Source organism: Takifugu flavidus, chromosome 17 (assembly GCF_003711565.1).
Source record: "Takifugu flavidus isolate HTHZ2018 chromosome 17, ASM371156v2, whole genome shotgun sequence".
NCBI classification, from domain to species: domain Eukaryota; kingdom Metazoa; phylum Chordata; class Actinopteri; order Tetraodontiformes; family Tetraodontidae; genus Takifugu; species Takifugu flavidus.
Window position 1 is genome coordinate 1,605,618 of NC_079536.1, and position 16,965 is coordinate 1,622,582.

Genomic DNA, 16,965 nt, shown 5'->3' on the forward strand with positions numbered 1-16,965 from the left:
GAGCGGAGGCGGCGCAGCCTTTGTTAGTAGAACAGCCTTGTGACAGGGAAGCCTCTTTTACTTGTGTTTATCACAATTCTGACTGTAAAACGCGCTTGTAAGTTGTTCTGAGCTGAGAGATGCGCGTCTCGTCGGTCCTCTGCAGTGTTTTAGGCCTGTCTGCTTGAGACCAAAGACACTAAAGACAGAAAATGGAGGGTAAAAGTTCCTTTTGATTATACAAAACGTTCCATAAACGTTTGATATGTAGATGATCATATATTTGCTTGCGAATCCAGGTTAAAAATAAAGTTTTCCCTCCCGCAGACGGAGGCAAACAATCCAACACATTTGGCAGTGGGCAGCAGAGAAATCACTCCAGGCCATTTTTCTATGTCCAGCCGCCATCTCAGCCCTATTTTCTCTACCAGCACTGGCAGATGAACAACCCCTACAGTCACTATGGTTTACCTGGAGGTAACAAACTGCTTTTACTGTCATTCATTTGCTTGAGTTTGACCTGCTGTACGGGCCATTTTAGTGCATTCTTGACTGGTTTAGGTTTAATACTTCTGCTACGTTGGTTACCGCTCTTTAACTGTGTCAAGTTGATATGAATGTTAAGTCAAGATGAAGGTCTCTACTTTTCCACTTCCCAGGTTTTAACTTTGGACGTCCTGCCGTTCACCCTTACATGTACATGCATTATCCTGGGTTTGTTTACCCACCTGGCCCAGTATACCCAGTGGATCACAGGCGAGTGTTTGAGCCCCGCCATCCCGCCCCTGCCTGGAGCGACGTCCCCCCTCGGCAGCATTGCTCCCAACCCTGTCGAGAGATGGCCTGTTCAGAGGCTCAGACGGATCCCAGTGATGCTGTGAACAAGCTGATCGAGTGTCTGGGTAAGATTCGGGAGCTGGACTCGGGTGTGGCCTCTCAGTCCTCTGGGATTTTTTCACCTGCTGATGAGAAGAAGAGTGAAGAGGAGGCTGACGCCTTGCCTTTGGTACCTGAAGCTAGCTGTTTGGGCTCCGTGAGCACGACATGCAGCGATTCTGCAGTGGCGGTGTATGACGCCGAGTCCAGCAATCGGAGCCACGATCCCCTGAGCTGGTCAGGAGGACTGGAGGAAGATTTGCCACTTGATAGCTCTTCAGTTCACGAAGAGTGCTCTCAGCAGCCAGGAGAGGTCTCGGATATCCAGACAAGTACTTCGGTGACTCCTCTAAGTGTCCCAAACGAGCTGCTGAGACCAGCCAAATTGGCCTCCAGCCAGCCAGGGCGACAAGACGCCGAACATGATGACAAAGGCCCGAAAGCGGAACGACAGGGAGCCGATCAAGACTACCAGATCATCAAGCTTCCCTTTGAGAGCATTTTAGCCACCGAGGATCAGGCCGCCGGCCAACGCTACAGCTACCTGTCCATGCGCAGCACTCACGAGCGCATGAGCGTTCTCAGCCCGTCCTTGGACGAGCTGTCCTCCAGAGAGGACATCTTCTCCACAGACCTGGACGATGCCGACCTTTACCCCAAACGTGTGTACGCGGGCCGGAGGCTCGTGGAAGTCGTGAGCAGGTCTCCGCGAGCCGCAGAGGAAGTCGAGGAAGTGTGGCTGGGGGGCTCAAAGAGGTATGTGTGCGCCTGCTGTGGGAAGAACCTCACAAAGGTGGCGTCCCGCGGTAAAGGCCACAGGACGTGCTGGGATGAAGGCGGAGACTCTGACGAAGACAGCCAATATGGACAAGGCTGTGAGCAGCCCGTCAGGGTGGTCGTCAGGAAGCACGTGGTACCCAGGAAGTGCCATTCCGCGCTGCCACGGCATGTGACTAAAGCTGCCTATAAGAGAGGTCAATACGAGGATCCAGCGGATCCTGCAAATCCGGAGGAGGGTCCAGCCCTGAAGCTGGAGGTGTCTGAAGAGAATCCAGAGGAGAGCAACGATCTGCAGCGTGGGACATGTCAGGGTAGGTCGTCCTGGACAAGACCTCGGGGAACACGGTGGTCGTGTGCTGATGTTGGGAACTCTTTTACAGAAAGACTCGGCAGAGAAGCTCTTCCCCCGTCCGATTCAGGCCGGTGGGGGGACGCTGGCGTGATCCCCAGGAGGAGGCCCATGGCCCAACGCCAAGGTGATAAGGTCTTCTTCAGTGTCACTGAAAGAACACTTGCTCGAATCTGTGATTGGACTCTTGATGGTTTCTGATAGAGATGAGCACCCTGAGGAAGGTGATGTATCACAGGCCGAGAGACGAGGAGGATGAGCCGCCGCCTCCCCCGCCGCACTGGGACCGAGGTGGCGTGCGTAGGACCTTTAACTCAGACGTGGGGGGGGTCACACTAAATCTGGTTTGATGTGCTTTTCCAGGCTCCATCAGAAGAGGCGACTCCAGATGTTGAGATGTGCTTCAGACTGAATTTGTTTTGAACTGTAGGTGAAAAGTTTGAGTCTTCAGTGTCGATGGCGATGTGTTTTAACGGCCTTTTCTCTCCCCGCAGGTCCCCCCTAAAATGGTGTTTTTTTTGTTTACGAGGGATTCGTATTTACGTCACAAGGTGTAATGCACTGATGGAAGGGCACTTTTTGTTTAGAGAGGAAAAAAAATTTAAAAAAGTAAAAAAAACACTAATTGTGATTTGAGTTTCACCAGAGGAAGGAAAGGTTGTGGTGCGCCACCTTGGGGTCAGTCCAATAAATGACATTATTTAACCGTCGTCAGTCATTTTTGCTGTCTCACATTTCCATTGTTGTCCAGTTCCACTCTGCGTTAATGTTTCTCTATTTTAACGCTAAAAGACAACGAGGGCAGAGAATTAAAGGAAATGTTCAAAATGAAGCTCCATTATCTTCAGATGACGTCCAAAAATCATCCATTTGTTCCACAACAGGAAAACGCCATTTTTTGATTATTCTGAAACTAAAGTCGGATCGCGTCTCACTGAACGTTAGCCTAAAAACTGAATAATAGCCACACTTTTGCTCAACTGGCTGCATGTAAGCCGGAGAAATAACGCTCCGATAAGCTAAATCATTCTTTCTGGAATAAAGTTAAGTCAATAAAAGTTAATGTTCACTAACTGAAACTACATGTCAGATGTGAGTTGACCTGCTGGACGTCCAGCCAATGTTCCGCTTGTAGCTATGACAACATTACAATCAGAATTTTTCATATTTCTACCTTCAGACTGGAGTTAAAATAGTGCAACAGAGGTGACGACATGTCAGAGTCGCCCCTCAAATGCTTTTCTCTGTCACAAGAGTGGATTTAATGGCTTGGACGAACAGCCAATCAGAGCTCAGAACACAGAGGGATCAAGAATCCACTTCCACCTGTGTCTGCTCTATTTCCTCAGCTGAGACGACGACCCTGCTTCAGCCTCTGGACTCCGATTGGATAACGATCCCCTCGAATCCAGCCAATCGGCGCATTGTTTGACAAACGACGCTCTATCTGCGTCCCCACCCTTGAGAGGAACCTTCTAAAAGAAAGTGTCTGGAGTAGGAAAAGTCAGAGTTCTGTTGAAGGGAACGCTTTAAAACCAGCTGGTTGACGTTCAACAAATATTCCAAGGTCAGTTCTCGTCTCATGGCGGCCACGTGTACCATGCAACAACCCTTTGGTCTGGGCCCTCGAGGTCCAGACCATCCACATGGAGTTCATCAGGGCCCAGGAGCCCAGCAGGGAGCTAATGGAGCTTCGGGAGCCTCCCGGCCTGAGGAGCAGCACCACAAACCTTTCTTCTACATCCAGCCGTCGCAGCCATACTTGCCTCTGCAGTGGTCGGTCCCAATGCCGATGCCCTACAACCCGTACTATAATTATCCTGGTGAGTGTCGGAACCGAGTGGCTACAGCACTGAGGTTCTCCTGTAGAAAGCTCTGTGTTCTTTGTGGCATCATCCAAACTTTAAAGCAAGAAATCTCTCATCACTTGTTCTGATAGAAATTGGATAAGTGCTAAATATTAGCATTTTCATCAGCTTTACGCATGATACTATCGCCTTAACCACAAATGACACTCTGGAGTTTAGCAGGTAAAGAACGGCAGGTGAATTAAAGGCGAATTACCGCCACCTAGTGGTCGCCTGGAACATTGGAACTCTGCTCAGGGCCAGAAGTTCACGTGCGTGATTGCAGCCATCATTCCAGCCATTTTGTCTTCTCCTTTGTGGATCCTGGAAGGAAGCAACTGATCCAAATTTACCACTTGCAGAAAAATTGAAACCCATGAGCTAAATTTAGGTTTATGCCACTTTAAACTGCTTCTTCACCACAAAGAACTGGGCCCCAAAACTCGATTGAATGAATGTCTTAGACCTGTGGAGTCTCTACCAACTGTTATTTTTATTACTTTATAGGTTATGGAATGCCAGTGATGCCCAGTTACCAGTCATATCCGTACATGGAGCCACCCAGCTTTGTGGTTCCACATACGCATCTCCACCTGATGGACTACAGGCGCATGCTCAACCCCCAGTATTACCAGACCATGGCCTACCAATCCCGGAGGTTCCGCTACCAGCACAACGGCCAGACCCGAGAAATGACCAACTCCGAGGTTCAAACCGAGCCGCCGTCCGGTGCGAAGAGGACAAGCAACCCCAGGACCACCGAGCTGGAGGCCTCTGCCAGCTTCTCCAGCAGTTCCAGTCCTCCCAGCAGTCAGCTGATGTCACCAGCCGCGACCGTTCAGAAGAACGATCAGTCTGCGGCGCTGAAAGACGCGATGGCGCCTCCTGCCACCAGAGCGCCAACCAATGGCAGCTTTGTGATCCAGACAGAGGAGGTGAGGATTGAATGCTGCACCACGCCGGTTGGAATGCAGCTCCTCCGCTCCCACGAGACCACGGGGGTTTCTCACAGCTTCTCCCGGGATCTGGTCCAGTGTGGCTCTGTGCCGCAAGATCGTGCCATGGACAACGCTCCGGGCCTCCCCGAGGACCCGTCTGAACAGGCTCTAAGGGCGTGTCCTGATATCCTGTTGGTCGGGGCGCCCAACAATGGTGGGAAGATCCCACCATTGGAGGAGGAGTCTTCCAGAGATGGTCAATGTGGCGAGAAAGGTGTGACCGCGACATCCAAGATTCAACTGCCCTTCGGTCCAAAGTATCTGGACCAGCTGAGGAAGATGGAATCCATGGTCTGGTCGGCAGAGGAAACTCTCATTCCTTCCTCTGAATCCCTCATTAAAACCGAGTATCCAGACTCTTACGACCAGAGGCCGGCTGAGAGTCCCGGACCTGAAGGTCCACAGATCAGGGCGGAGCCTCCCTCCAAAGGAAACGGGTCGCCTGGTCCCCCTCGCGTGGCGTCTGAAGCCGAGAACCCTGTCCTGGCGGATACTCCTGGTACCTTGGAGGCTACAGCACAGGAGACAAACTCGGATGAGCCCTATCTGCTGATGTTGGAGGATCCACCCCAGCTGGATGAGGAAAACCGGGACGGGAACGACATCGGAATCCTGGATCATCAGGACTCGTCCTTCGAATCGCTGCCTGCCTACCTCCCCTCGGCGAGCTGGCTAGCAGACTTTGAAAGCGTCCGCTACCGCAGCAGGTTCCCGGTGATCCAGAACAGTTCAGAGCTGCCGTCCAGAAGACGGAAGCTGGACCCGGAGTGCAAGGAACCAACGATGGGTCACCTTCCAAAGCAGAGGTACAAACCTAAAGACCGGAGGAGCCTGTCGGATCACGAGTGTTGCCTCAGAAGAAATTACTACAGCGAGAACTCATTTGATCCCGGTTCCAAAAGGGATCCACTTTGTACCCGATGTCTCACAAAGCGAACCGTCTGCGCTTCCCCGGGACCGGACAGTCGGGCCTTGAAAAGAAAAGCGGTCCCTTTCCGCCAGAGGAACGACACACCCTTACCAACGTGTGACGCCTGCATGCGGCATTCCAAAAAACGACCGACGCACGGCTGCTGTCCCAACGTCGGCCGGCGCCGTCGCGCGCGAGACGCGGAGGTGGAGTCGTCGGAGAACAGCTCCAGTCGCGCCGGGTCAAAATGTCCTGACGCGGGCAGGAGGCCCGCAGGCCTCAAGAGGCCGCTGGCGCCGAAGCAGAACCTGGTGACGCATCCGGGCACCTACCCCAACGAGCCGCCGTGCCAGCGGTGCTGCTGTCCCCATGGCAACGCGATCCAGGAGACGGACGAGAACTGCTCCGTGCTTCCGCTCCGGGAGAAATGGAAGCACGTGGATCCGCTGTGCTACCGCCGCCAAACAGGTCAGATATTTGCGTTACTTTCCTGGACGCCGCGGCGTGTTTTTTTTGTTTGTTTTTTTTGACAAAACTGTCGGTTTGCAGAGAAATCGTGCCGAGCGCTGGTTCCCAAACACGACAGCGACTCCTCCAGGAAGGACGCCAGGTCACAACACTTGAATATACACAAGAGAGCACGAGCACAAGGTTTGACCCTTCAGGTGATGGAAGAATCCCGTTGGAAACTATAACGACTTTGCTTTTTTTTTTTTTCTCTCTCAGCAGGAACTTGCAGAAAAGACACAAGATGCTAATTTACACAAGAGCACAAATTCAAAGCAAAGGAGCACGTTTTAAAATACACTTAATATAAATTATTGCCACTATTTTAAACACTGTGCACTATTTATTGCTGTTTAATTAAACACAGAATTTGTCATTATTTTTCGTACTTGACTGTTTTTCCCCGTTTGAGTAAGTCGGTTATCTCCCACTAGGTGGCGGTATTTCCACACCTGAATGTCAAACTGCGGCTTTAAAACGCGGGACTCGACTATAACTGAATAATTTATCGACAAACATGTTTAATATACATACCAAATTTAGATGGCTGAAATCTGATGGCATTTTCAAACGCATTGCAAATTAATTTCAAATATCTGACAGGTTTTTGCCTGATTCTTTGCTGCTGGTGGTGTTAGCATAAGGCCTTTTAGGCTGTTCAGGTGGCCGCTTCATCACCTCGAGGTGTTTAACCGGTGTTGTGCAGGTGTGGGATCACACAGGTGACCTTGGTAACGGCGTCGCTTTAAGCCGCAGCTCCTCAGTTTGCACTTGACCTCTGAATACTGAGCGATCTCATGCGACTGCAGCAGTGGTTCGCACACATGTATCGGTGTTTTTCTGATTTGGCTAACAGGAATTAGCTTAGACTTGGGATTTGTTAGAATGACACTAAATTTAAAGCCCTGAGGAATTCGTGTAACGATGAGGCCATTTTCCCAGTACGGCTCGTGTTACTCGACTGGTTTCATTTTACACTGAATTATTAAGCAAAAATATTCTTATTTCTTGTCGAAACCTGTAAAAACGACTACTGACCAATAATGTCATTCCCTCTGGGGGGAAGAATGAGGAATAATAAATGGATGGATTCACGCCTTGAACGTAACAGAACCATCATCTGGACACACTTTGAAATTAAACGTGAAAAATCCAGCTAAGGAGGCGACGTAAATAGCAGGATGTCGTGTTTCAGCAGGACAGGAGAAGATTTGAGCCATTACTGGTTCCCAGTATGATCCTCCGAAAGAGTCCAGCCTAGTGCAGCAGGAACCTGTCTGGAAATCCCAGATTCCAGTCAAAGCTCATGCACAATTTAAGCCGTTCTCTGGCAATTTTCTACTGCCGCAATACAATTTTAGCCTGGTTGGAAAGGAGCTGCTTTCCGCTCATCCTCCACGGACGGATCCTCGCCGAGCCTTCGCTGTGCCGCCTTCAAAGGGAAGATCGGCCTCTTTGGTGCGTCTGAAGATGGTGGAAAAGACGGTTTTGAGTCGACCCTCTCAAGTGATCCCCTGCTAACGGGGAGGAGAGCACGTTTGAAGCCAACGGAAGGTCCAGACGGAATGAGAAAATGTTGCCGAGGTGGGAGAGAAACACAATTTTCCCTCGGATGGATTCAGGTTCTGGTTCCCTCATATCTGCTCCAAAGGCTTCAGTGTTATTGGTTTTTCAGGGGATTTAAAGGGGGACATATAGAAGCACATACCCTATATAGGCACGCAAGCCCCGCCCCCATCCTCAATTCCTTATATTCTTCATCACTTATGTGTAACATTATTTATGCGTATGTATTATGTGTTAAATCAGCTAAACTTTGATGCAACGCTGGTTTTGAGAGTAGCCTCGTTTGCCTGCCTCGTTAACCCACCCAAGGTCTCGGTTCTGGTGGATATTGCTGCTTTTTAACATGAGCAAAGGAACTTTCCTGCGTTTGAAGTGTTAGTGTACCGTTCTTGAAATGCCTTTAAGAGCTGCGTGACAGTGAGAGCTTCCGTTATTCCGCCAAGCGATGGTGTCAAGCTGTCAAGAGGGTTTACCTGGAGACCGGCGGGAGCGTGACGCGAAGTTTAAGTGCTCCGAGCAGCTCGTCATCAACACACAAAGCACGAGGTCACGTTTCTCAAAGAGGGGAGAAGTAGCACGATAGCTAAATGATACTTTCCTTATAACTGTAGAATCAGTTTCAGGGATGAAATGATTAAGCTTTAGCTGTTAGCTTATTCATTGTCTAACTAGCTAGCAACCATCATTAATGTTTTCATAGATTTGTCAGATTATAAAACCATTTGAAACTGAATACTTGGATGTGACGGCTAATCGTTCTTAGCTTGAGCTTCTATGCTATTGTTTTAGCATAACATCATACAGGGAAAACAAGCAAAAAGTTTATTCTCTTTATTTTACTGAAATATTCTCTTCATTCTTCAGAATGAGTGTTTCATCCTCTCAAATGTGTCCTCTGGTCCCCGTATGCAGAGAATTTCATTTCTTAATTCAATTGAACATTTTAGCCTCACAATTAAGAGATTTGAGAGCCAGACAGAATAGTGGCAACATGTTTCTGGTCCTTGTAGGTATAATTCAAACAGTCTTGTTAAAGTCGCTACGCATTTATCACCGATAATGATAGTCAGGTAAGCTAGCTCTGTTGTAGCTAACTAACAGCTGTTGCTAACGTAACATTAGTCGTCATCAGCTGTTTTGCCCTCATTTGACCTTTTTGTCAGCCCACTCAGTGATAAACATTGATGGTTATTGTACTGAGTGAACTGCAACAGTCATTATGACCTTTTACCTGTGAGGACATTAGGACGGATGGAGGTCTTTGGGGATTTCCCTGGACCCTGACAGGCCGGACCTGCACTTTGGGCTCTAACCAGTTTTGGCTACAGACCACGGCGCCGCCCTTCTTGCTCCACATATTGGCTCCATCACCTTGAAAACCGATCTTCCAGGGGCTTTATTGGTCAAAAATACATGAAATGTGTGCAGAGAACCTTCAGGATGCTCTTATATCCGTATATCCGTGGGCTGAACGCGCGTGCAGTCACGCTCAGCAGCCGTGATCTGTCCTAAACCAGCTGATGCTAAACTCCCTCGTGCGGTGGATCAGCTGTTTGAAGCAGCTCAGCGTTGGGACCAGGTATGGTCGTCACGACCTGGTTACCAGGGAAACTGTTGTTGGGGGGCCAACGTCCGCTACGGCGTCCCAGCCCAGGATGGGACCCCAGCACCTGAAGGCCTGAACAGCGGCTCTCGGGGTGATGATTCGGTTCCAGCTAGCATCCTTGCTGTGCGTGAGTTTTAACGGAGGCTTTAATCCCGCTTCCTCCGTCCCAGCTCGTTAACGGGCAGCGTTTGGGCGTTCAGCTGGCCTCAAACTGGGGAAACAGGTACGACAACAGAATGTTGACGTTCTCAGAGGGGCTTTCCAGCCAGTTATATTAGTTAGGGATTTTCTGATGAAAGACCAAAGCCCTCCTTCATCTCAAGAACAAAGTGCTTCAGCTTTGGGACATGAAAATTCCACTTTTGCCTGAGAGATATGAAGTGGCTGCTCGCTGTAATGTGTCAGTGCTAATACCCACTAAAACCCCTGGGTGAGTGAAACCCTCCTCACAGCTTGTGTATCACCAGTAACGCCTCCCTCCCCCGTGCCAAATTACTACTGTCATGGGGGCCCAATTCCTCCTATGACATCATGGTTGCTGGATGCTTGGTCAGGTTCTGTTTGGTTCTAGAGGAGCCAGACAGGGGGAGGAGGCCTTTACCAGGTTTAAAGGGAAAAGCACCTGCAGCTCCTGTGGACTTCAGTCACAACCAGGTTCATGCCGTTTACCTCAACCCCAGGTAGAGCTTGCGCCCTCCCCCCCGTCCCACTCTGATTCTGGATCTGCCTTTTCTGACACTTGCAATTGGTCAGTTTTGGTCATGTGGTGCAGAGGTGTCGGGAAGAAATCCAGGAATCCGTCTCAACCCATCCTGCTGGTCATCAACATATATTGTAAATTAATCTTGTCTGAGATTAGAAATAACATCTGGAATTCATTTTCACCAAAGGAACCCCAATAATGAAAGTGCTTATATCCAGCTACACTGCAAACTTATCGTCCGTTAGCAACCTCTGTTTATTAGCTACAGCAGAGCTAGTTTATTTGTAAAGTTGAGAGAACGTCGCAGAATATGAATCAGTAGAATTAGCTAGAATCATAACTTTAGCGATTTTACACCTACGAGGACCAGGAACATGTTGCTAATGCTAGTCCATTACTTCTGCTGGTGAATATATGGCAGGCTGTAGCCTTCTTAGATTAGTCTAATACCTTTCAGTTTCCAAGAGCAAGAGATTATGGATTTCATGTATCTCCAGGTAGTTTAGCTCTGGGGATTTGGGAGGTGCAGCACACGCTGGAGCCAGGCCGGACCCACCAATAGAAACTCTTCTCTCAGCGTTGGCCCCGCCCCTTTGACTTCAGCAGAATTGACCAGCACAGCTCTTGAAGTTGAAAAGCTGATATATTTGTTTGAATAACGAAGAAAGAAAATTCCCCCCAGAAGCCGCTGAGGTCACGCCGCCGCCGCCTGCTCTCGGCGCTCCTGAGGGACGTGATGGATGCTTTCTTGAAGGATCCCTTTTGTCATTCAGACGCCCAATTAGATGGCGGCCACGGCTGGCCACTCCAGACAGAGAGGTAAGAGGGCGACATCACTCACCTGCTCGACCGTGTGTCGCCGTGACAACAACATCTGCGCGGCGTCAGCACGGAGGATTGTGCTAGCTGCGTTAGCCGGGGCAGACAGGTGTCCAGAGGGAAGCAAAGGCTGGAAAAGAGGGTCCATCACGCGGCCAAGGCCAGGACCCCACGGCGGTTTACCGGGGTTCCGCTACAAAGACCAGCGGCGGTTAAACTCACTTGATGGATGACCCGTGTTTGTGAGGACAAAGGAAGCGGATCAGGTGGTACCAGAACTGAAGCGCTGCAGAGAATATGCGGATTTACGTCAGCGGAGGCTGAGTAAAGTTCAGCGCCATGCTAATAATATGCTCTGGTGCACACATTAGCCGCGTTAGCCTAAAGCTACATGTTTATAGGCAGTAACCACCTGCAGAGCTCCCTCGAGAGCCCGGTTCCTGCAGCGTGGAGAGGATCGAGATGCCCTGATGTCAAACATCATCACATCACAAACGCAGCGTGGATTAGAACAGTGGAAGAGCCGTCATCCGCATCCAGCTGCCGGTGCCAAACTGGGGCTCCCAGCTGTCTGTGCATGAGGCTAATCCATATATGTCAGGCCACCAGTGTTGCTATGTACCTATATGAACTTTAAGAACGGGTGACATCACCCACAGAGTTTAAACAGAACACACACACACACACACACACACACACACACACACACACACACACACACACACACACACACACACACACACTGTCCCAATTATGGGAAAGCAGATGTGGGAATGTTGTAACCACAGTAAACAGGAAGCTGGTCCAGGTTTTCCAACATTCTACTGCAGACGTGCGGAGAGAAGAATTCCGCCCGTTTTCTTCTTCACGGACGACAGCTGCCTTGCTCATAAGTGGGTCAGACGTAACTGTCGGCTCTGGTTCTGCTGCACAATTGATGCCGTGTGGATGTTTTGGCGACGCTGGAGCATTTAACCGTGTCTCATGTTGGCCGATTTCGAGCGGATGCGGGCAGAGCCGTCCGTGCTTTATTCACAGTCTGATTCCGCCTTTGCGCTTGTGTCCTGCTAAATCTTGTTAGATCTTCACAGATGGCGTGGGAGCGTCTGCCTGCCGCTCCTCCGAGAAACCCTCCTCCGAGACTCCGTCGAGGTTACATAATTTAGGATTTTCTGTCGGATAACTTCAGATCCACTTTACCTGATTTACCTGAAGAGGTGTTTTTTTCTCTTTGGGTGCTACTTTAGGTGGTTTCTGTGGTCCTCCGGGGCTAAAATCAGGCCTCGCTGCCTGTTAACACGCGATATGGAGGTTTTCTTTCCGACTTTCTCCGAGGCGCGGCTGGAGATAATCCCTCGTAGATGGAAAATGTCTGACCCAGCCACTGATTTCCGGAGACGCCCGCTGCGCCGCTGCCGCGGATTAGCGGAGGTGAACTGGAATCTGAGATGAGGAGGAGATGGGCAGCGGCGCCACCCACGTGTGAAAGTGCACACATTTACCGTCACGCTTCGATCGGCCTGGAAAAGTGTGAAGAGCCTCCCGGGAGAAGGCCATCAGACCTCCTCTGGGGCACGTCCGCGGAGCCATTTCTGCATCAATAGCAGACATTTTGATATTAAAATTAGGAACGACCGTCCCTCAAATCTCAATTCCTGCCGCATTTATGTTCAGACTTCATTTCAGACTCCACGCACGGCGCCCGCTGACGCGCGGCTCCCCCCCAGACAGGGTCCAAGTCACGCTGCGCCTGCTTGCCAGCTAAATTAGTGAGAGATCATTGATCACACACGAGCAGAGAAAGATGGCAGAATTAATTAGCGGGCGAGAGATTGAAAAGTGGGAAAAAAAACATGAAACACAAAGAAAGAGATAAGATGGGGTGTGTGTGTGTGTGTGTTGTGTGTGGGGGGGGGGGGGGGGCTGAGGTGGCGCATGGAGGAGGTGCACGTCTGCAAACAGAGATTTGGCTCAGAAAAGCTCCCGACGACGACACGCCAGACGTCTGTAGGCCACGTTAAAACCAAAGAAGCAGCGATAATAAACAGTCATGTGATTAAAAGGGTCGTCAGGGCAACCGTGACAGTGTCAGTATCTTTGATCGTGGCTATAAAGTGGCAGACAAGCGTCTAAGTTCAGGATTCTACAATGAAACGATTAGCTGCGGCTAAAATGCTAATGAGGATGACAATGATGCCTGCGGCCATTAATTTAGCACATTAGCATGGTGATATATGATGTTTAAAGAAAAATGGAGCGATCCACGCTGAGATATATTTTATCCTCTTTATTTTGGAGGGACGCTACGTGTTCGTGCTCTGAAGCGCTTCGGTTGCTAATTCCCGCCAACTTTTTCCCGGCGCGTTTGATCCGACCTCTGCTGCGAGACTCCACAAGTTCACTTCAAGTCGGCTTCAAAGACAAAGAAGCCGCGAGCGTCACTTCAAAGACATCGCAGCCGGATCGTTTCAGAACCCGACAAATTATGAAACAAGGGCCGGTTGTTTTATCAGTAATTCGCTGTAATCCAAGACGTTCGGGGGCCGTTTTAAAACAGGTTTTAGGTGGGAAGCGAACTTTTGAAAGAGGAAGGATGCTCCTCTCTGCAGAAGGTAGAGAAACCCTCCAACGAGCACGTTAAACCTCATAAACATCGTTACGTTTTCATGTAAGCTTCAGAGCTAACAGCTTCTGCTGACAGTTTTGGGCTACAGAATGATATTTTATTTAAAATGCGGCTGATTTTATCTTTATTTAGTAGTTACGTCAGCAAGTTCAAATAAGATCAGGAACATCTGAGGAGTTCAGGCTGTTTTAAATGCTCAGTCGGCCTTTTTCTTCTGAAAAGAAGCTTTTTTTCCTTCCCTTTTGTACCCGCTTGTTTTTTTACGTTGCCCCAAAGGTTCCTCAAGATGATTCTGACCTCTAATGTCCAGCCTGCGTGTTTGGACCGGTCCACCAACATCCGACCCGCACCAGAGGAACCATGTGAGAGAGCCTCTTCCTTCTAAATTCAATCTCATGTCAGTGGAGCCAATTATTCGTTCAGGAAGAGGTCACCTTAGCTTCTATCTGCTCCTCATCAGCTACGGGTTGAACAGGCTTTGATTGGGCGATAGGGTGTGTTTTTTCTGGTGTGTGTGTGTGTGTGTGTGTGTGTGTGTGTGTGGGTGGGGGGGGGGGGGGGTTTATTCATCTTTCTGGAGAGAAATGCTTTAGGTGCAAAAAAAGAGCGTGTGGTGGGTGGGGTGGGCTCGCTGATGAAGTGTGAAGCGGGGGTCCGGCGGCGAGCTGAAGGACGCGTCGGCAGATTTCTTATCGCGTTTCTGCCCGTTTTCCTGCGTTTGTGAGTGTTTGCGGGCAGATTTACACGTGCGCACACATCCTGGCGGTGACGTCGACCACGTTATGGATCGCGCCTCTTATCGAACGCCGTCGACCCTCGAGCAGTGAGACAGATTACGGCAGTTTCAGGTGCCCCGGGGCCGTTTTGGGGGAACCGGGTGTTTTTATCTTGTCATTTTCTTTATCTGCCCTTTCCTCAGCCTGAACACATCTGCACAAGGTCAGCGTCCGTCCTGGAGACCACAGACACATGTAGATGTTCTTATCATTGGAGCTGGGCCGTCGGCCCCCACGGTACCGCTGCAGGGAGCCGGGCCTGAACGGCCCACTGGTTCGGCTTTAATTTCCGCCCAAAGGGCTTCAGATCTGGGACGCTGACTGCTCGCCACCGCCGTCTGCTGACCTTCAGGCAGCTATTTGTTTGAGCTGGAAACATTCCAGGTTAAAGGTCAAACTCATACCGGAATCACATTTGCCAAACATGAGCCCAAACTTGGATTTTTATTCTCTTTCATCCTGTTTTTGAAGTCATTTCTCAAAATGCACCTCAAAGCAGGAAACAGGAAGCAGAAACAGGAAGTGGACTGATTGAAGTCCTTTTACAGACCAAAACAAGTGGAGGAAATAATAACGGTAATTTGAAAGTTCTGTTTAACAAGAGAAGAAGAAAACTAAAGATTGAGAGCTGGAGTCTTCGGGGGGGGGGGGGGGTGCTGACATGCTGCAGATAATAGACGTTCTTCCCGCTCTTTGTCTTTCCGAGTCATTTGAGCGGAGAGAGAAAAAAGACTCTGAGAGCAATTTTGAAGTTCTGCAGACGAACGTCAAGAGCAGCTGACAAATTGCTCAACTTTTTTTCTTTTTTTTACCCCCAACGCTTTTGCCCTGGGAGCCAAACTGGCACGCTCGCTTGGCTCTTGACAAACGCAGGATACTGCGTGTGTGTGTGTGTGTGTGTGTGTGTGTGAGGCGCAGATAAATCCTGATCCTCTAGAGCAAAGGAGGATGTGTTTTGTTGCCACGCGTCACTCTGACAACCGAACAGAAAGCAACAACAAGCAATTAGAAGCTCTGCAGGAAGCTTGGACTGAGGGGGGAGGACGTGGGAGGACGTTGGAGGATGTTGGAGGACGATGGAGGACGTGGGGGACGGGGGAGGACGTGGGGGACGGGGAGGATGGGCCTTCCTTTGATTCAGCCAGGTTTAGCGGCTGGAAATGCTTCATACAGATATGATCATTTTAACACTCTTTAAGGCTCTTTAAGACTCTTTAAGACTCTTTAGGAATCTTTAAGACTCTTTAAGACTCTTTAGGAATCTTTAAGAATCTTTAAGACTCTTTAGGACACTTTAAGACTCTTTAGGAATCTTAAGAATCTTTAAGACTCTTTATGACTCTTTAAGACTCTTTAGGAATCTTTAAGAATCTTTAAGACTCTTTAGGACACTTTAAGACTCTTTAAGACTCTTTAGGACACTTTAAGACTCTTTAAGACTCTTTAGGACTCTTTAAGAATCTTTAAGAATCTTTAAGACACTTTAAGACTCTTTAGGACTCTTCAAGACTCTTTAGGAATCTTTAAGAATCTTTAAGACTCTTTATGACTCTTTAAGACTCTTTAGGAATCTTTAAGAATCTTTAAGAATCTTTAAGACTCTTTAGGACACTTTAAGACTCTTTAAGACTCTTTAGGACTCTTCAAGACTCTTTAGGACTCTTTAAAACTCTTTAACGCTTTTTAAGGCTCTTTAGGACTCTTTATGAATCTTTAGGACTCTTTAACACTCTTTCCTTGTCTTCAAACTCAAAGTTTCCACTTCAGAGCAAACAAACGCCACATTTATTCAGCAACGGAGTCAACATCAAACGCACCAAATGGATCCGTTGCTGTGTCCTCCCACCACCTGCCTGTTTCTCGTGGGGTTCGTGTCTCACCTGTGAAGCTGAAGGTGGGTGAAACATGAATTTGGAGAAAGAGGGCGGAGCTTTAGGAGCTGTCTGTCCGCCACGATCCTCCCGTGTTGGTTCTTCTGGTCTGATGTGCGGAAGGTTCCTGCTGTGTTGGTTTAGCCCACAGCGAGGACGGGAGCACATCCTCCGCATGCTAATGAATCCAGCGCCGGTCAGATTATTGTGCCCCCCCCCCCCCCAGTGAGTGACAGGCCTGACAGGCCGGACGAGTGGAGCACACGCTGCTTTAATTACTCGCCAGCGGCTCGACCGCACGTGGGCGGACGCGACAAATATGGATGTGGACAGACAGCAGAAGAGGTCCCGCGGAGGGTTTTTCTTTCTCTCGATGCAGATTGAAGCTGCTGTCTGTCGGAGGAGGTTAAATAATTAAATTTAAAAAGAAACGAGCAGAAACATCCCACCAAAAGCAACACGAACTCGTTACCTCGATGCAACATTTGTTTTAAACTTGAATTAATAAAAAAAGTTCAGTGTTTCTCCTGAAGTTAAGCTAAAGGTTAGCGTCTCGCGGTGCCGCTGCAACATTTAGCCACCAAAAGTCAAGATTAGCATTTCACAGGCAGCTCGGTTGCAGCAGTAAGATTTCCCATGATCCCCCAGGAGCCCGGAGCGCCATCAGGCGTTCAACGGCTCCTGGGGTGAGCTGCCATTTAAGAGCCAGGATGCGTCGCGAGATTTAAATTCATGATCCTCCTTAATTAAAG

The 16,965-nt window shown here is 49.3% G+C and overlaps 2 protein-coding genes across 3 annotated transcripts; both read left to right on the plus strand.

The window, feature by feature from the left end:
* The first annotated feature begins 9 nt into the window (after window positions 1-9).
* On the plus strand, window positions 10-2,694 carry buc (bucky ball). Its single transcript, XM_057013423.1, has 7 exons — window positions 10-198; window positions 307-456; window positions 639-1,946; window positions 2,016-2,111; window positions 2,189-2,275; window positions 2,348-2,410; window positions 2,479-2,694. Exons 1-6 carry the CDS (start codon window positions 192-194, stop codon window positions 2,377-2,379), a joined length of 1,680 nt encoding a protein of 559 aa, XP_056869403.1. The 5' UTR covers window positions 10-191; the 3' UTR covers window positions 2,380-2,410; window positions 2,479-2,694.
* A 734-nt stretch (window positions 2,695-3,428) lies between these two features.
* Window positions 3,429-6,625, plus strand: LOC130514058 (uncharacterized). Of its 2 annotated transcripts, none has more exons than XM_057013422.1 (4): window positions 3,429-3,807; window positions 4,339-6,207; window positions 6,289-6,390; window positions 6,469-6,625. In XM_057013422.1, exons 1-4 carry the CDS (start codon window positions 3,567-3,569, stop codon window positions 6,495-6,497), a joined length of 2,241 nt encoding a protein of 746 aa, XP_056869402.1. In that variant the 5' UTR covers window positions 3,429-3,566; the 3' UTR covers window positions 6,498-6,625. The 2 variants fall into 2 exon arrangements, with proteins under 2 accessions (XP_056869402.1, XP_056869401.1); XM_057013421.1 differs by having other exon boundaries at window positions 3,431-3,807; window positions 6,466-6,625.
* The last annotated feature ends 10,340 nt before the right edge of the window (window positions 6,626-16,965 follow it).